This window comes from Patagioenas fasciata, chromosome 2 (assembly GCF_037038585.1).
Source record: "Patagioenas fasciata isolate bPatFas1 chromosome 2, bPatFas1.hap1, whole genome shotgun sequence".
NCBI classification, from domain to species: domain Eukaryota; kingdom Metazoa; phylum Chordata; class Aves; order Columbiformes; family Columbidae; genus Patagioenas; species Patagioenas fasciata.
In genome coordinates this window covers 123,883,508-123,903,662 of record NC_092521.1, presented here as the reverse complement: position 1 = coordinate 123,903,662, position 20,155 = coordinate 123,883,508, and the positions used below count along the sequence as shown (strand labels likewise).

Sequence of the window (20,155 nt, the reverse complement as noted above, 5' to 3'; positions counted from 1 at the left end):
CCGCCCTTGTGGCACTTTAACACTGGTCATTTGTTGTAGGCTCGGCATTTGATGTTTTGATTTTCTCTGCAGAAAAGGATTGTGCAACAGTCGAGGACTACCGATCTTTGGGAAGAGGCAGAAAACATGCATTCAGATCTCAAACTCCAGACGGGGAAGCCTCTTTAACTGTGCAGTAACAGAAATTGCTTAAATGATGGATAATCTGCTGCACAAGTCTGTCTTCTCCTATTTCATAAAGCTTCCTATCCATGCAACTTGGAAACTTGTATCGACAGTGAAAGACAAGAGGATTCAAGAAAAGGTAAAAACAAATTAAAAAAACCCCCCACCTTCAATTGTAAACCTGCGGGTGACCTAGCTACAGCTTAAAGGGAGAGGATCAGAAATTTAGCTGAAATGTTTTTAAAATGTCAGTACTGGGAGTAATGGCTATGTTTAAGTTCTTGTAAGAGCTTTGTGGCTTTAAGAAAATTGGCCCTGAGACCAAATAATATTTGACTCCGAGGAAATCACTGGACACTTAAAGCAATTGGGGTCTGAGACCATGAAGCTTTAAGTAGTCATTACCTGTCTGTTGAGGATCACAAAAATCCGTATTTCACTCCTGTCATGAGCCATTTTCAGTATAATTCGAGGTAATCTTTCATCATTCATGTCCATCCTAGCTGACTGAAGAAATTGTTAAACTTCCTTTTATTTTTGATAGTCTTGAATCTCCTTATTATCCTACAGGGAGGTAGATTTGAGAAAATTAATTCCTAAATATGCATATAAAATAAACTAGACTTCCCCTCTCAAGTCTTCTGTTAGACACAAACTTTAAGCTCTGCTGTTCTCTGTGTTGCAAGGGCTTTGTCTCTACCAAGAGATTTTAATTAGCCTGAGATCAGGTGTAGGGACTGGTCAGTATTTGTGCTCTTTGTCATGTAATTCTATGTTAAATAAAGGTTGAATTCTTGGCAGCAGGGCTTGTGACTTAGTTTCTTAAATGTTTTGGTAGATCATGATTTCTTGATTTAAATGCAACCTGAATATCCTTAAGAACTGTTATCTGAAGTTGTTCCTGTTTCACAAAGAAATCGAAGCAATTTAGCATGGGGGGAGAATGGGTGAGCCTGAAACAGGGCCATCTCTGATGAGTTACTGTTCTCTCTCATCTAGTATGTGCTCAAATTAAGCTATGTGATGAGCATTCAGAAGCAGCCTATAACAAGAGCTGAAATTCTGCATTCCTTTGAAACAGTTAAACTTCTTTGCTCTTTGTGCATTAAATGATGTTGAATAGCATACTTCTCTAAATGGGAGGTCAGCAGGCAACAAAAGACACATTCCTTTGCCGTGATATACTTTGGAAAAAATACCAGGGCTATAACTGGTGGAGGGTGAGGGGAAAATCTGCTTTTCCTGTTCTGGTACAGTAATGTTCGTTATTTTCTTTCTTACTCCTCATGTTTTTACACTGGCTAACAGCTCAAGCACCACATGCTTAAACAAATATCATAATCACTCTCCTTGGGATTGTCCCATGTTGGCAGGGCTGATATTCACCTAAATACAAACATTTGGTTCTTTGACTCTACAAACACTCAGATGGGTGGAAAAGTGCAGTTGAGCTCAGCAGGTGGCCCTGCGTGGTGTTGAGAATAAGCTTTTTATTTCTGAGGATCACATTCTTTTATCTAGCAGGGTAGGTCCTTGGGATTGTTTGCTTAGTGCTGGCTCAATGCCTTTTAATAAATATTATCAGTCGATGACTAACTGCTTTGTCTTTAAGGGTTTTTTTGTCATTGTTTTCTCAATATTCACCCATTACTGGTCTGTACAGTTATTAAATTAAAGCTCAGGAGGGCTGGTGGATCCATGCTAACAGTGCTATTGTCATGTTCTGGTTCAGACAGTTTTTGTCTGATGCTCATAGTGCTACCTGCATAGTCACAAGGGCAAAAATCAGAAGCAGAGGATGTATGCAGGGCTGGGAACTTTGAGCTGGCCAAGGTTTGTCCTGACAGCTGAACTTCGGAGGATGCATTGATCAGTTATAACTTCAACATTAATTGGCGAGACTGAATGGTTTGGAGAGCAACCTGTAACTCAATGCTAGATTAAATCATTCTGTATGTATAAGGATGTGAGTATCTTCAGTGCAATATACCTCTGGCACTGCTGCTTTAATACTGCTGGAAGAAATCCATTTAATCAAAACAAGCATTCATGTGGTTATTAGCATGTTAGTCCCAAGGCACAAAGCTTTATCAATATAAAATGAACTGAATGTGATGCTATTATTCATTCTTTTTACTTTGCCTGATATTATGCAGTGAATGTAATGAGGCTTGTTGAAGAACTGCTGTTCACTCTGACGTTCCAGAAAAGATACGCATCCTAGGAGACTTGTTCACTGATCAAACATTTTAAATGAAATACAACATTAAAATAAGTGTAATAGTTTCAATCTGGCCTCAGCTTTGCATGCTCACTTTAATGAGTTGCATTTTGGTCTGGAAACTGGACAACTAAAAACCCTGTTTACTGGTTGCTTAGAAACTTTACAGAAACTGATCATCAGTAAGAGCATTAGACATCAGATAGTTGAGTAAAAACTAAAGCTGTGAAGTGCATATTGTTCACAAACAATAGATTCTGGACATTACCATAGAATCTTAAGGCCAAGAGATAAACAGCTTATAAGAAGGACATGTGTATAGATAAGAACAGCCAGACTTAGACTAAGAAGGATAAACTTCCTTGCTTCAGGTATACAGTATGGTTTAGGAAGACGGTTTCCATACTGGCACTGTATTATATGTTTCCTTTCTTGGACCACCTTCTGGAATTATTCTTATCGAACATACCAGGCCCAGGAGCATGGACTTCATGGACTACCGGTATGATCCAATAATGGAATTATTTATGATCTTTAAGATTTTTCTCTCCTATTTTTAACTCAATCTTGAATGTTTCAAAGCACAAAAATCTGAAAGCTTCTTGACAAGCTTTATAGAAATGTCATGAAAATGTGTTTTATGGCTATATGGTAGAGTTTCTTTGAGAGTAAGTGACATTTTAACAGCATAGTTAAGTTTAGGAAGTAATTCTGGTTAAGTGAGGCTTTTATCTAGATCTGTATAGCTATTTATTGTGGGAACGAACATGTATTTAAGAGTAATTCTTATCTAATTCTATACATTGAATTTTTCCATAAAAATTGTTATGATTAAGTTCTTAGAAAGCATGAGACATTTAATGTTAATTCAGCCTGAGTAGGGAAGTGAATGAAGCAGTGTCCTAGGATGTGAAACTGTCACTCCAAATATAAATTATAACGAAGGAACATAGAAGATATAGAAAGGAAGACACCAGAAAGAAGGTGAAAATATAATGCACATTTTGATACAGTTACAGCTTCTTTTGGAGGGCTGGAAAATCCAAGCCCTGTGAATTTTTAGCCTTGACAGTGACTACAAGAAACCCCCGAACAGCACCTGAGTAGCCCTGGAAATGAGTTTTTCACAGTGACTATGCAACAGGTTGTGGTTTTAATGACATGTCAGACTAATCCCAGCCAACCCCATTTCAGAGTATTAAATCAGAAAACTTTGTTTACTTCTGATGATAAAGCTGTAGTATAGCTATAAACATGCTAGTTATTTTCTTGTCAAACATAAAAGTCCTATTATTTCAGGATGTTTAAGGGGCCTCTCTGTTTAGGTAAAATACAATACATGTATGTGTGTGGCTTGTTTAATGGTGTGTATGCTGGGAGGGTTATCTCCTTTCCTTGAAGTAACTTTTTGATTCATGTGGCAAAGCAAGAAATAAATTTTGCTGTTGTTACTAGTTTAAGTACCTGAATTAGCATTTGAGGAAATGATTTTTCAACAGTATTGTAAGGTTACCTCTTTCCAAAACATGGCCATGAAACTTAATCTTCCAGTTAAAAATGCAGTTGGATCCAGATAAAACTTTTTCCTGAAAGAAACCACAGGAAGCTTTTTTTCATTACAGTCAGCTTCCAAAGAGCATCTGACCAATGTTAAAGAAATGGAGGAACCATCACTTTGCTCTGAGAAACCACCAGCTTTCCTTCTGAATTCTAGCCTTAAATAGACATTTCTTGCAGCTTCTCCAGCCTAGACTACTTCATAATTATTTTTGAGCTACACAGCAGCCAGAAGATGAATGCTAAAATAATTTCTCTAGCTTGCAATTCATGCGTAAGAGTGATTGATAACATCAGTGAGTTTCTATATATGAGCATTAACAGATGGGGTTTGATCCTTCAGGGAAACCACCAAATGAGTTCTGGGATCCCAGAATTTGTGTGTTGTGCTTGGTACTGAGAGTATAGATGTCTTTAGCAACACAGCTGCTTGAGCAGAACCCTTTTTAACCTCTTTTCTGAAAGAAGTGAGCTGTGTCACTCTCCTCCGGTAACTATGGAACTCATGGAAGGAGGAGTCTCAAAGATGTGAAACACCCACACACTTTATGAAAATAAGACTGGTAAAACTGCCTTTAAGAGCAGCATTTCATCAGATAGATCATGCAGGGGAGAACAATCAAACCCTACCCTGGAGTACAGATCTGAGAAAATCCTCGACTTGGATACCTGGTAGTGGCTGATTCCCTGCTGCAGGTTAGTCAGTTAACAAGTCAGTCAACAACAGGACACCAGACTGCTGGAGACCAGGAAGGATATTCCCCTGACTGTCATGGGAGAGCTATTCCCTGCTGGGAAAACGTATTTTGAGTCTTTCTCGAGTTCGCAGTTCAGTCACTGCTTTCTAATTTAATTTGAGTTGGATGATAGCACCTATGCTGAGTTGCATCAAGCTGTCTTTTCTTCAAATCACTGTCCTAACTGTGCCCAGGCAGGATTTGTAAGTCGCTGTAAGGTCTGAATAGGAACAGAATACAGTTCCTCTTGTGAGGATGTTCTCCTAACAGAGCTTATCGATGTTTGCTTGCGTAGTGCATTGTTGTTTTGCCTTACCTTTTGTTTTCCTCAAAAAGGGTGAGTCTGCCCAGTTTAGCAGTCAGTCTTATCTCAAAGTAACTGAGGAGGAGAGTGCTCACAAAGGATGGGTCTTTAATCAAGGAGAAAATAGCTTGCAGGCTGCATGCAAATAGGAAATAAGGTACACCCTTCAACCAGTATTTAACCTTTGGAATCATTTATCTGTTGCCAGCCCATGCTCTGAAAATTTGCTTGGAAGTGCTTATAAAAGATTTATATAAATGAGAGGTTCTAGTCTTTGTGTACGGTTTACAGACAGAAGTTCTCTGTTACATATACAGTCAGCCTGGATTACAGAAATAATTCCTTACAGCTTTGAAACCTACATTCATTGAATCAAAATGGCACTGTTGAACTTCATCTGTCCATGTAGTTGTTATAGGCCAAGCAACATTAGTATGACTGAATGCGACATGTTTGACATGCAGTTCCTGAAATTATAGGACTACAGGCGTTTTAAAGGACACAATTCATGTCCTCAAGTGACAATCTAAGACCTTTGCAGGAATCAACTCTTCCAAGTGGGAAAGATTTCAGACATCTAGTCAGCCCGGAGATGGGACACTGAGGATGCAGCTAAAGGGTCTGAATGCGACACGTTACCCGGTAAAAATCTATTAGCTTTTGCTGAAACAGCTGGCACTTGATCTCTGCTCTGAGATTAATGGTACCTCCCATCACACACAAGTTAAGCTCTAGCGGGAAATGCTGCTGTCTCTTGGTGTGTACATGAGAGATGAGATCTGTTATTGCCAGTGTTGTAATAGAGATAAAGCTCGTGTTACAGCTGTGGTAGTCCAAGCGCTACTATTGGGTTTAAAAAAATAATAAGAGTGGGCACCTGTAGTCTGGCTTTGTTTTGCTCTTCTAAAGATTTCTGGATTTCTGTGTCTAATGATGCATTTGGTGTAGCTGGCTCAAGTTTCCAGTATAAGTGTTCTGTGATACACGGGGGTATTACAAATGACTTAGTACTTCTCTACTAGGACAACTGAGAAATCTATATAGTTATTAATGAAGGCTTCATTATAATGGCTTTCAGTAAGTTTGTTTAATAGTGGTATACTTTTGGTATGTAAAAGCTATGCATATGTTAAATTTGAGATGACACATTAAAAGCACTGCTTGCTTTGTATGAATAAGGTGCTGTGATTTTTATGGTTAAACAGAGGCTTGACTCATTTATCTAATGAAACATTTTCCGTAATTTCTGTTCTTTGTTGTTCTGAAGCATAAAAACTGCTAAGTGATTGCTGTGTATCCCCAGGGTGGCATGCCTAGAATCTGAAATACTTTGTGATTCTCTGGGGCTGATGGGTATTATGTTATTTAGTATTTTATGCTTAACATCATCATTTCAAAACAATTCTTGTGTCCTAACAGTTCCTTGCAGTTCACAAATTCATTTGGAAAACTCTATCTTCTAATACTGATGGGTAGCTCAGGTATCCTCTCTGTCACATTAACAACTTCTAGGCTCATTTGGGTCAATATTTGAGGGCCTGCATCAGAAGAAATCCATATTTGCTCTGGTTTGGCTTTAAGCTAGACTTTCTACTGCAGTCACACAGAAATTCCTGTAGGGATTGATTGTATGAGGCTTTTCAGGGATATGCAGACTCTTCTTTCTTCCGACTAAGTAGATTTTCTTCTTGAATATGATCATTGGTATTGAAGCTGGGATGTTTTGTCCCTTCAGATAAACATCTTATGGTTGAAATATAAGCTGGGCCTCCACTACTTTGTGTCAGACATGACTAGTCAGTTTTTCAAGCATACGCTGTGTCTATCTACATACACACATTTTAAGATGAGCAGGTTTTGGTATTGTCATGAGAAAACAGCAACTAATGTAAACCATTTGAAGGAAGCACTATGCTAAGGATCCTAATCTTAAGGTGTTGAGCTTCTGCCTTTTGGACAAAAGCGAAGAGGAGCTGTGGTCCCTTAGCATCTTGAAGAACTTACCTAGCCACTTAGGGACTGTGGCAGCTCTTGACTAATGGTTTGTTCAAATTCTTGTCTTAAGAAGTTGAAAACTTGTTCATCTAAATGGTCAATGCTTAATTATTTTTTGGAGTCTAAGTTTATGAGACGGTCTGCTGAAGAATTCTTACACTGTTGACATTTAAAATAGGATTGTGTTACATTTCCTGAAATATTATTTTTCATTTAAGTATTTTTAATGACACTGATGTAATCGCAATCAGATATGGTTGGGTCCTTCACTTAGGCCGGTATCATGACTGAATGGCTACTGATGACAGCCATTGTATGTAAACACAAGTGCGTCAAGGATTGAAGGCCAAGAGAAAATATTCCAAAACTAAGATATACTCAATTACTGTAGCTTTATTTGTGTACAAATGAAAGACTTTATTTTTAATTAAAAATCTCTCTCTATCCCTTCCCACTGTTTCCTCCCTTTTAAAGCTGTGAATAAATCTGCCAGATACAGATGGATTAGATTTAATTTATGGGACCTTTGTGCTAATATTTCGAATGCCATGGAAAGACAAGAAAACCCACCAAAATTTTGGAAGCGTTTACAGTTCTGTGACAGTCAAAAAAACCCAGGTGCTTGTGATTCCTGTTTCCTTAATTGAATTTCTTCAGCTGTGCCCTGTCAAACTAGCTTATTGCACTATGAGATGTACTCAATGTGCTACAATTAAGAGGTACTGGGCTTGTGCACTCAGTAACACATGTATATATTCACACTTCTCCCCATGAAATTAGACAGAAATGCAGCAGCCCTATTTTTTACCATATTTTAAAATGAATTATAGTAGAAAATGCTGAAGAGCCATTAAAAAAGGCTAGTTGCAAATACTTTTGAATGCTAGAAATAACAGGACTGTCAATCCCAACAATTACAAAAATGACTTAGCCTTTCAAATTCTGATTTCTTTTCAGAGAGATTTCATTTGGCCTTTCTATCCAGGTTTTGAGGTTCATGCTTTCAAGCTTTGCTGTGCAACTAAAAGGATTAGAAACTTTTTTCAGCATGGGCAAACTTCTTTGACAGAATTGCACAGTTCCAGGATCCAGCATGTAATATAAAAGTTATATTAAAGGCCAGGAGCTGCAAATGTTATTAACACAGCAGTATAATAGGAATCAGGCTTTTGGCGATAGCTTTTCTCTGGTGTTTGAGCCATGCCATGCCTCTTTCTTTATGGTATTTGCTTTGCATCCACAGGAAGTTTGTTATAGGCCACAACAGCCTGAACTCAGTCCTTAGGACAAATGGAGGAACCTGAATTAGTGATAGCAATCTTAATAGTGGTCGTCTTTCATAGCAATGTGTGGGATTTTCAATGAAGGCTAACATAAAAAAAAATGAAAACAACTTCCAGTGAAAATTATGGGAGATATAAAATTCCTAAAAGCACCTGGTTTACTGGAATTTTTATCTACAGAAGAAAGTTCTTTAGGAGTCCTGGTCTGCAACTTCAAGAGTATGAAAATCAAGGTTTTGGTTTCCAGTGCATGCACACACATATAAGTAATTTGTCGTTAATCCATGTTGCTCCTACAATCTCCGAGCCTTTCAGTTATAGTTTTTATTTTTTTCCCCTGGATGGATGATTTTCCACTAGTCAATGAGCGATGAATCAGAAATGTTTACAGCTTGATATCTTTTTAGTTCAGCCTATTAAATAAGCCATAGATATATAGCTGCATAGATATATGATGAGATATAACCTAAGGATAGATAAACTAATGATAGTTATAAACATATAGATTTATCATTAAGTAAATCATAGATATGATAGGAATCATAGAAATACAAAATATAAGAAAATTTGATGTGATATGATAAATATCTCATAAAAGTAAAATGTTAGTACCTCTTAGGATAATGCTATAATCTTCTCAGCTTAAATATATGAAATATGTAAGAGATATGATAAAAATCATGCCTCTGATTAGATATAAACAGATTCTGGGCAGTTTTCAAATAGTATATAGAATCTTTAGGGTTATAATTTACTGTGGGAAACAAGATTTTCACTGATCTATCACTACCAGTTTCTGTAGTCTATAAATACAGTTGCATCCTCAGAACTGTTTAACAGATCTGGATTACATTGGAGGTCCTTAAAGATGGAATGGGAAATGCCTACAAATTTTACTGAATGAAAAACTGTTTTGTTTGGTTTTTTTTTTTCCGTTCTGAATAGGTAGGTGGCATGCTGAATGTGTACAAAATGTCCCCACTAGCCAGATGGTGGGGAGGAGGGCATATGGTACAAGTTTCAACTCTTTTGAAATTAAGTCCCCCTCTGGTGCTTCTTGGTTTGTTGCAGTGCACAGAATGCAGCTGACATTAGTCACTTATTTATTGGAAGGGGGAGAGAGAGGGAGCACCTCGGGGGCCTTTTAAACCTCCCATTGCAACAGGCTGGTGGAATATACCCTCCCAATTCATAGATACAGCTGTAGGGTTTTCTCCTCCCGTATCCACTCCTGCCAGTTTTAGCTGGGGCTGTATCTAACCCTTGATGCTGCATGGACTTGAGTATGCAATCTATTATTTAGTGTAAGAGGCTAAAGATGGTAATGTTGCCAGAAAATATTTGAGCACGTATTTCCAGGGCAGACAGGAGGCTTTTTGTGCTACTGTGAAATGGACTTTTTCTTTTTTTTTTTTTTTTAATTCCCTTGTCCTGAAGTTTGATATTCCTCAGCAGTGGTACAGAAACACTTCTGAGCATCCGTGTTTTGCCCTAGCACAAGCTTGTGTAGCTGGGTAGGGAACCAAGTCAGAACAACTCTTGTTAAATTTGGGTATTTTTACTAAGTGTACTTTACTAAGTTTCTAAGTGTTATGTAAGCTGTGTGTACTCTTTTGACTCCTCCCCTTGGAGCCTTATTGTTGGGGTTCATTAAGAGTGCACCTGAATACAGATTTAGTCTTTCCATTTACCACTTGGGTTTATCTTAAGGTTAGAGGTCTTTTACGCTAGAGCATGCCATTTCAATAGAAGCACACTACATTAATTGCTTTTATTAGTACCATCTACCAGCTTTAAAAATGTGACCTTAGACCACTTTTTTTTTTTAAGATATAAGGGAGTAAAAAGTCCTCTAAACACTTGGCTTCCATTGACATTCATATAGCAGTAATTCTGAAATAGGAAAGTGGAATGTGAGTTCTCCCCTAAAACAAAAGTTTGTAGTGTATTTCTCCCAACCTGAAAAGCTACTGCATGCTTTCACTTGATAAAATTTTTGGCTCTGAGTCTGAATAAAATTACACAGTCCAATACATTACACTTAAGTGTTCTATCAAACAAATTATCTTACTCTTGCCAGGAGCTGAAATCTTATAGGGATGTAAACATCTGTTTGCTAACTGCCAGCTCCTTCCTATTACCTTCCCCCCATTTTACCCCACCAATAGTCTTGGAAAAGAACTTCCAAGTGCTGAGAGACTTGGCAAGATTACTTGTCTGTAATGTATGCAGCATTCCTGAAATTCTTGGCACATTAGCCTTGAATCAATTCAAACTAAAGTACTTCACTACTGCTGTTTTTTTTTTTTTTTTAACTGTTTGTAGTTTCACTGTTGAAACATCTTTATTCTCCACCACAGACATCTTACTATAATGTAATTGAAATATTTTGAAAGTAAATGGTGTGCTCTGCTTTCCTGCTTAAAGAATTGCATTAATTCTTTGGCAAGACATAAACCTTTATTGGGGAGCAGGTTTCCACCTTCTGCTGTACTCAGGCCACAACGCGGCTGTAGCTGCAGGTGCTGGTGCAGAGGATTGAGTGGCGCCTTTGTCCTGTAGCAGACATCCTAAGGAGGCACATTGCCCACCTCTGCTAAGGCTTCCAACTGTAACTTGCTTCACAGCATATTCTAATTATAGACTATGATCTCCTTGGATGTGTCTTCTCTCGGCTGTCTTTTACAGGCAACAGGAAACCAGCTCTTCACAAACTGAGTAGCATTTTTTTCTGGAACTGTAAGGCCTCAGAAGACAGGATAGAGGCATTTCTGAGACCTTCCACTTCAGTAGCCAAGCTTTTACAGGAGTAGTCAGCTTTGAGAACAGTCACTGAGGGTAAAACAGAAACAGCTGAAGAGCTCTGTATGCCCTAAATGAAGGGTGAGGAAACCTCTATGGAAAATATGCAATTAATATTTTAAACGATTTCAAAATTGTGCAGCTGAAGGAAGAGAATGGCAGGTAAGTATGGAATATGTGGGAGAGATGGAAGGTATTGAGAAGAAAAGTATAGATGAAATACAGGTTTGAGACAACAGCTGAGTGCTATGGTCAGAAAATGAATTCATTTCGTCTTTCCCTGGATGACAGATTAAACGAGATTGTCTTGAATGCTCCAAGAGTGTCTGTTCATAACAGTTCAAACTGCTTTAAGGGTGGAGCTCCCATAGTCCTGCCTTCCCACACCAGTTCCCGGAGTTCAGCAGTAACGCCTGTTTTGAGGAAGGCTTTCTCCTTGGCTGGATCAGTCTCCCGATACTGGGTTACCAAGAGATGACAGTGCCAGAGCCAGCACACAGGAAGGACAGAACTGAGCAAAAGGAGAATCACAAAAGCCTGATTATTATTTTTTTTTTTAGATCAACTTAAGATGCTGTGGTGCTGCACCCCCTCTCTGAATGTAGGGTTGCTATTTAGAGATGGGATGAGAGGGTTAAATTTAATGGTGTTTCAAAAATCAGTGAAATATAATTTAAGACTGTCATAAACCAAGGTTCCTTAATTAGCATAATTGCACAGTGTCAAGACAGGGCTGAGCTAAGGTAATTTGAAAATGTAGCTGTGTTTCTTACATCCTAATATGCTCAGATTTGTAAAATAAAATGGGTACTTGTTTCCTCTGGGAAAACTGTATCACTTCTCCTCTTTTAAACTTTGTGAACTGTTTTTATACATACACACACACACACACACATATATATAAAAACATTTGAACTTTACGTAGAATTACCATGGATTTTCCTCTGGATAAATCTGTTCTGAGATGGGGTGATTGCTTCTATCAGCTGTCAGTTGAACAGCATAGATGGAAAGGATTGGGAGGAGGAAATATGCAATGCAGGCTTTACCACTGACACACGCAAGCTCCACTATCATCCCTCCCCTGTCCTGACTCCAGTCATACAAGTACCTTGTAGAGGACTGTAAAAGCGCTGGTGAGTTTTTGACATCAAGATGAAAGACAACAAATAATGAGACTAAATCAAATGAAAGTCCATCTTACCAGAAAGTAATTTTTTTTCTTCCAGGAAAGCTAATTTGTGCTGGTGTATGAGGGCAGTTTGAATTATACCTAAAGCAAAGTAAGCAAATAGTTGAGATGTGTGTTTTGTCAGAAGGGTCGCATTATTAACCTTTTATGCCCCAAACTGAAGTGGTATAGAAAGCTTAGCCCATATTAAAATACTATTGATGTTATGATTCAGAAAAAGGTTCTCTTATTACTAAATAAGCTTCTAATGAGATTAAAAAAATTTGTAGTAGACTTCATTAAGGATTACTCAACACTGATAGAATTTAAACAAATTAATCTTTAAAAGGATTCTTTAAAAGGATCTGGAAGCTGACATTGAAGCAACAGGTATTTTGAGTCATGTTATGATCTGAAAAGTGACTTCAACAGAATCCTGTTTAATAGCTGTCCAATCTGTGAACCATGCAGTTATAGGTATCCTTGTGATGTTTAAAATACAGCACTACCAGTAGTAGTAAAATTTAGCACAAGGGAATAGTGAAGATGAAGTTAAATTGATTGTGATCCAAACAAACTTGAAGTTAAGCTTGCATATAAACTTGCTGCAGGTGAAGGCCTATCTTTTTAATGCCATTAGACTGAATTATCCCTTAGTACCATCAATCAGTTGGAAGGAAAGTTCTGGAACATCACATGTTTATTACTTTTTAATTTTTCCAATACTTCCAGTGGCTCTTAATTCTTCTGAAGAAGTACAAAGGCAACTAAAAGCAGCTTTTTGAGCTGCCTTTAGATTTGTATAGAAGCTGAGTATGTTTTTTTTACAGTTGACTGTAACAACACAACAAAGAAACCACACAAACAAACCACCACGCCACCAAACCATTTTAGCAAATCAGTAGTTTTCAGCCCTGAAGGCCTAGGGCAGCATAGAAAGTAATGAAAGCTGCAGTACCTCTTTATGCTCCCTGTATCCGTGCCACCTTCTTAGCTGTGCCAATATAACCCCTTCTGATTCAGTTTGAAAAGTCTGTATTTACTGATCTGCTGGATAATTCTGGGCACGAATCAGTTCCCACATAAACTCGAGTGTTGGGCAGTTTGAGGTTGTGGTTCTAAGATAATCTGGTGGTTCCCTTGGTGCTGAAGGCCACTTGCAGAAAGTAAGGTCTGACTTGAGCATCAACGGGAGGTGAATTATGACACTTCTGTGGGGAAAAGGATGATGAGGGGACAGGGTGGTGGTGGGCTAACAGAATGGCATGAACTCTTTTTTTGGTGATGCAGAACACTAAGGTGTGTGCTGCAGGGCATTTAAACTTGGTAACATATCCAGGGAAGGAGAATGGCTGGGGCCAAGGGCTGCTCAAGCTGGCACTGAATGCTCTTGAAACCCTGCTCTCCTAAACACAAGCCTAATATCATCAGGTTTGCTGTTTCTGAGAAAGTATTTTCAGGTCTGTGAACTAGAAAGAGAAAACTGGTGATCTAACAACTCGGGTGTTCAGTCATTTTTCCTGAAAACCTATCAGTGTTGCATATCCTTTCAAGTACTATTAAAAAAAAAAAAAAGAGATTCTAATTGTGAAGTTTAGAGATAGTTTGGCCTTTCATATTTGAATTTGTAATTGTTCTTCTAATTTGTATATGTTTTTTCACTGGAATTACTCAGTTGTGGCTAGACACATTTGCTCATTGGCTATTCAGATGAGCATCTTATTGCCAGATTTTTTTACAAGATTAAAAAATGTAAAACAAATATTATTGTAATTTGTGAGTGCCAATGGATACAACTGGTTACTGTAAGCGAAGCCTTTTTTAATTTCAGACTTTACCTCCACAATCATAATAATGTTGCTGTGGTTTGCCAAATAATGCTTTTGCCACACACTTCTGAGGATTCCTGAAGATATTAGAGCTGTCCTAATACTCCTCTTGCATCGAGGTCAGTTTGTTGTGTTTTTTTTTTTTTTTTAAGAAACCATATTCAACAGCAGATGGAGATAAAACACTTTGAGCACTGTTTATTAAACAGCCACTGTTTGTAGGTGTAGAGTATGGGAGAAACAGTAATATAACTGTCAATGATGGATGTGGTCCTGATATAAAGCAGAAAGGGTGCTTCCCAGCTGCCTGGCAGCATCACTGACTTGTGTGATTGGCAAAGCTACGCTACTGTAAAGAGATTAAACCCCAGAGATTAAGCTTTTTTTAGTTCTCACTATACAGTAGGGCTTGTTTTTGACTTCTCTTTGAAGACACCTGAACAAAGAATGTTTCTTAGTAGGCAGCATTGTCACTGATCTTTAGGATCTCAATAGCTCTGAATAAGCTCAGTAACGTTCAAGAATTCACTTCCAATCTTCTCCCCAAAACATCTCTTAGCATAGTGTAAATAAATCCAAATATGTTGTGGATGTAAACAGTATTAGGACATACAGGTTTCGGGTTTTTCCCTTCAAGAAAATATTTACATAAATTTTTAGTATTTAATGATAACATCTATAATTGAAAGCAGGAGCTATCTGCTTTAACAAAGTAACTAAACATTTTTCCTAATGAGTTATTGTGCATGAGTTTTGTGTTGAAATTGAGGCATTATAACTAGTGTCACAACCACAACATAGTTCTTTGCTTGCCTTACGAACAAGTTAACAGCAGCAGTATCTTGGAGAAGAGGCATTGCCACGACGACAGTACAACGTACTTGTAGTGGGATACTTCATGGAGTAAGAACGGAGATATTGAAGTAATATGGCAGCTATGTGGGACAAGTCTGAAATTATGCATTAGCTACTCTCCAACAGTTAACCAGCTTGTTGTCATCTTATTTTCCTGAATGCAAACATCTAGGGCCCATACATTAAATCAGCACTTGTAACTCTTCTTTACCTCTCGCAATATATTGACAACTTGATCTTAATTTAGCACTGGAACAAATTTATCTTCAAGAGCTTCAAAAGAGGAAAATAGGTTCTTTAACTTCACCTTGTTTAGCTGAGTAATTCGAGAAGCATGCTATGATGGGTTGGGCGATTTAATTAAAATGTTTAAAATTTAGTTCTGTTAAATACGTTTTATGAACTGACAAAGACTGGTTTTTTAGTTTCTTCTGCTGCTTAGGAAAAACAAAGCCAGGGTGACAGGTCGTTAATCATGAGATGTCAATGCAATTGTGTTTCTCAGTCCACGTTGTCATGCACCTTTAGAAACAGGGTGTAAAGCCTACAATTAGCATATCTCCACTAGATTTTGACCTTGAAAGTCAAAAGCCATTTTGTTCTTACTGGTGCTGTGCATCGTACCTTAAACGTAAGATTTACCTCAGTGGAAATTACTTTTATTTTAAAACTTCCCCAGCCCTAGAGCATTGGAACTGTAGTTTCAAATAATATATTTGAATATATGTTTCAAATAATATGTATACACCTTTGTTTTGGTAAACATAATTGAATTGGTAAAGCATTTCCCACCCCCCCCCAGCACTTAACTAGTGGTAAGGATTGGTGGTTACATGATGGGTAAAACCAGGTTTTAAAAGCAGTCACCTGAAGTGTTAAAAGATTTTCTATTGAGTCTTGATTTTTTCCTCCCCCTCCCCTAACACTTTGAAGTAACATTATATAATAATAATTTGTTAATTTGAAACTACCTGGAGTACAAATCTAGCCCGGGTGTATTATAACTGTAAAAATAGTGGCTATTCCATGCGACAAACGTTTTCATACAAGTTCTGCTTCGCAGACACTCTGAGACAATGGGTGTTGGGGGATTGTGTCCCCACCACCATCCCAGGGCCTGCAGGGCTGGGTTTGGCTCCCGGTCTTGGCCCAGAGGCCAGCGGGGCCGGGGGCCCTGTGGCCGGGCCCAGGCCTTGGCCCCATCTTCCTCACGGTAGCGCGCGTTCTCTGCCTGGACAGGGATAGGAGGCCTCGCCGCGGAGGTGGGCACCGAGGGCATAGCCCCCCCATGCTGGGGACACCTCCAGAGCTCCCAGCAGGGGCATTTGAACACGTTTATTTCCGTGGCTCGCTGCTCTCTACCGGGGCCCGCGGAACCTGCGAGGCCCCCGAGCTGTGCCTGATGCCCGGGCAACTAGCACCGGGTGGGAGGACACAGCGATCGCTCCCCCCGCGCTGCCAGTGGGGAACGGCGCCCCCCTGTCGGGGCGCAGGCGCCGGTGCGAGCGCAGAGCGGGGGGATCCGCCCGCCCTTCCGTTGCCGCGCCCCGCCCCGTCCGCTGCCTCTCCCGCCGCCCGCGGAAGTCAGCGGAGCGGAGCCGGGGATGCGGCCGTGCCGCTGCCCCGAGACACAGAGGTGAGAGGCGCGGCGAGGCGGCGGTGAGGGAGTTGCCGCTTGCGCCTCTCCCCCACCCCCTCCGCCCCGCTGCCCGCGGCGGCCTGCGACACTGGGTGAGCGGGCGGGGCCGGGGCGGGGGTCGCCGCGAGCAGCTGCCGGGGCCGGCGAGCTCCGAGGAGCCGCAGCTTTCCTTCCTGGCACCCCTTCCGCCCGGCGCTGAGGGGACGGGCAGGGCGGCGGAGGGAGGAGGGTTATTTGGGGTGAGGGTTTATTTTTAGGTGCGGGGCGTTCGTTCCGTGGGGAGCCCCTCCCCGGGCGGGACGCGGCTGGTGGCGGCGCGGGGGGAGCGGCCGCGCTGCTGCTGCTCCTGCTCGGGGTTGCTGTCGCTGCTGGGCAACTAATCCTCATCCTTGGTGGCCTCTGACAGCTCTGCGGGTCCCTCCATGCCTGTGCCTGCTCCGTGTTGGCCAATGGAAAGCGGTGGAGATCTATAGGGTTCACTTAAAAAAAAAAATATATATATATTTTTTTATTATTATTATATTTTTCCTCTTTTAGCGCTGGTTTCTCTTGCAGATGTTGCTGCAGGTGGGGGCAGAGGGAGCGGTGTGATTGCCTGGCATCTTGGGGCATCTCTCTCCTCACCTTTCAGCTCCAGCACTGCTGTCGCTAAAGACTTTTGTAACTATCGACTCAAGTACAATTTCGATGGAAAATGAAGGTAAAGGTCTCATCAGAGTCACTGACTTCATTGGAGCTAAGAGGATTTTTGCATGCAATTTGGTGACAACTCCTACTGGTGCGTGTGTACGTTTTCCCGTTCCAGGGTTTTGCAGGGTTAATCTCCTGGTAGCAATTTTGATCTCCATGTTGTAGCTTACGAATTGTGGGACCACTGTTTTTCTGTATTTGTACTGCTGCTTGTTGAACTAATTATCAGACAGATTTTATTTTTGCTTGACAGATATTCAAAACATCTATTGAGTGCTTTAGCACTCTGTGTGTTTGGAATAGAAATCTCTTGTTTTACTTAGAATGGGTTGTCTGAATATTAGTTGCTTGGTATTTTCTTAGATTATATGGTTTTATCAAATTTTGCCTTTCATGGCTAAATTAAAAAGCATTAATTGCATTTTGTGTTGAAGTATTTTTATGCATGTTCTGTGTTCTTGAAAATGACTTAACTTTGCTCTCTTGAACAGTATTTAATTTAAATGTGGCACTCAAGTTTTGTGTTCTGCCAGTTGAAAGATCTAGTATGAAGCTGGAAACGGTGTACTGAAAGGAGTTGCTCTGTTGTGCTTTCTCCTTCTTGTCTAGTTTGGAAATTACTTAATCGAGGAGTTATTTCAGTTCTTCTATGCAAGGGTTCAGTTTATGCTCAGGGAGCCTTAAAAACCCATTTGCAGGGATGCTAGTGTTTGTGCGCTTCGCTGATTTTTCTGTTCTGTTTGACTCTGGGTGTTGAAAATCTCTGAAATATATTATTTTTATTACTATGTATGCAAGAAAAGAACTGTTGATTTTCCCCCCACCCCTCACTTTTGTCATCGGTATTCTTTGAAGATGTTAAATGTGTTTTTTCAGTGGATTTCCTTTGCTATAGGTTGCACTGTGAAACATAGGAGCTCCTTTTCCTCTCACCCCATTCTGAAAATAGAGGTGCTTTTTTTAATAGTTTGACTTGAATGAAGAACTGGATTGAGTTTGTGTGGTAGACCAGCTAGATTATTTTCTACCATTAGATATTGTTCTGGTTTGAAGTACGGTTGTCTTCCATGACTGGAAAGTTGTAGTAATTGTGAAGTCCAACCTGTGTTGAAAACTATGTAGTTTATCGTAATCTGAACCCTTTTCTAACTTAAAAATAATGTTAGAATTTTCTTAATTGTGTTGATCATGTCTTCCAACTGAATATTTGTAATAAAGAGCGTGGACCTTGTCAGGCAGAAGGAGTTTTGGAGTGTAGGGGAATGTTTCTGGCAGATTGATCTTGGTTTTGGGAAGCTAGATAGCTGATAGAAGTAGTGTCTGTGCCTTTACATTTCAGTCACTGTGTTGCAAATAAAAGATTTTTGAACGAAGAGCACTGGGGGCAGGGGAAGCAAAGTGGATAATAATGCCATTGAATAGAAATACGCTTAGGGGAAAAAGAAGTAGCTGTCTGACATTTGCATGCCAAACTAAAATGGCAGGAAGACTTTTAATGCCTTTTAGTTCTATTACCAAATAAATAGTATATCATAGATGTAGTTTATAATCAAATTGTGTATGATAGTGTGGCCTGTTCTAATTCTTCTGAATGCTGGTAGCACAAAGATGGCATTGCTTAAGTTTCTTATGGAATAAAGAAATTATGTTTAAAAATTAGTAATGTTTGTATAATAGAAATAGTTTATTTTTTAAAAAACTTTATCTGGGGGAAAAATAAAAAATGATCAGATATGTCTTTCAAAGGCAGAAATAAATGCTATTGCTTGTTGAGGGCTTCCAGAATGGGGTAGGAGGAAAGCTAAACTTCAGTATGAATAAAAGGGCTGAGTTGGTTCTCTTAACATGTGAATTACTTCCCCTCTGCATCCTCCTCCCCCATCCCCCAGTCTCATAATTGAGTCTCCAGACTGGCATATGTATTTACAACTCTCTACTGTCTCTTTGGGTGTTCTTGGTATTTCTGAGCTCTTCTTTTTCTATCCAGTTGACATTTTGAGACAGCTAGAGACTAGCAGCTTTCACATTGGAACTTTGCAGCACTCCTGAGAGGATCCTTAATGTATTTTCTCTAGGAGACAACTGAAGAATCTTTCTAATCTTGTAGAACAAAGACTGCAGTTTTTATATTTATATATATATATGTATATATATGCACATATATATATATGTATAAAATGTTTTGCAAGTTTGTGTTTGAAAATTCTCTTTAGTTTTGATATTAAGCAAGAGATGGAAGATTTTTTTTTCCCTTCCTGTATTTGGATGACTCTTCAAGTTTGGGAAGTGATGTTTTGGAAAACTGATGTTTTCCTGTGTTAATTCAGTTTTCATAAGCAGTATTGTATGTTTACTCTAAGCTGCTTAATGTTTTGTCCCAAGGCTTCATTGTTCCTCTCATGTGTGCTGGGATGATTAAACTTCCGCAAAAATTAATGTGTCTCATGGTAATGGGGAGAGAGAATTTCCCACTGTAGGAAGACTTCTGCTTAGCTCAGTAAAACTGTGACTTACAGGAATTATGTTTGTAGTTCTGTTTGGAAAGGTGGAATTTGTGACTTCTTTCCATTATGGAGCTTTTTCTTAAACTGTAGGTAGTCAAGAGAACTTGCATAGATACAGCATAACTCTGAGTGCAAACTAGGCTTTGTAATTTTTTTAATCTCTCCATTGATGCCTTTAGGCTGTTTTAAGTAATTTTCTGTTATTGTAGTTTGATTTTTTTTCTTTCTTTTTTTCTTTTATCACCATCTTTAGAGTGTGACAGGTTCTTTGTTTTCCTCAGGATTGTCTTGTAGAATACTACCTTTTAGTAGAAAACTAGAGAACACAGTTTAGGTCACATCAACTTTGAACTTCTCTGCTCTGAGATCAGGCTATGATTGCAAGTACAAATTATTAAATAGG

The 20,155-nt window shown here is 39.3% G+C and overlaps 1 protein-coding gene across 6 annotated transcripts in view; it reads left to right on the top strand.

The window, feature by feature from the left end:
• Positions 1-20,155, top strand: part of ATP2C1 (ATPase secretory pathway Ca2+ transporting 1) — a 68,488-nt gene continuing 48,333 nt past the window's right edge. Inside the window, exons 1-2 of one of the 6 annotated variants that reach the window (XM_065832525.2) lie at positions 16,449-16,555; positions 17,114-17,258. In XM_065832525.2, coding sequence (XP_065688597.1) covers positions 17,253-17,258 — 6 coding nt within the window. In that variant the 5' untranslated portion in view covers positions 16,449-16,555; positions 17,114-17,252. Of the gene's footprint in view, positions 305-16,448; positions 16,651-17,095; positions 17,337-20,155 lie in introns of those variants that run through there. The other 5 variants (XM_071804882.1, XM_071804881.1, XM_065832524.2 and 2 more) reach the window with 5 other exon arrangements.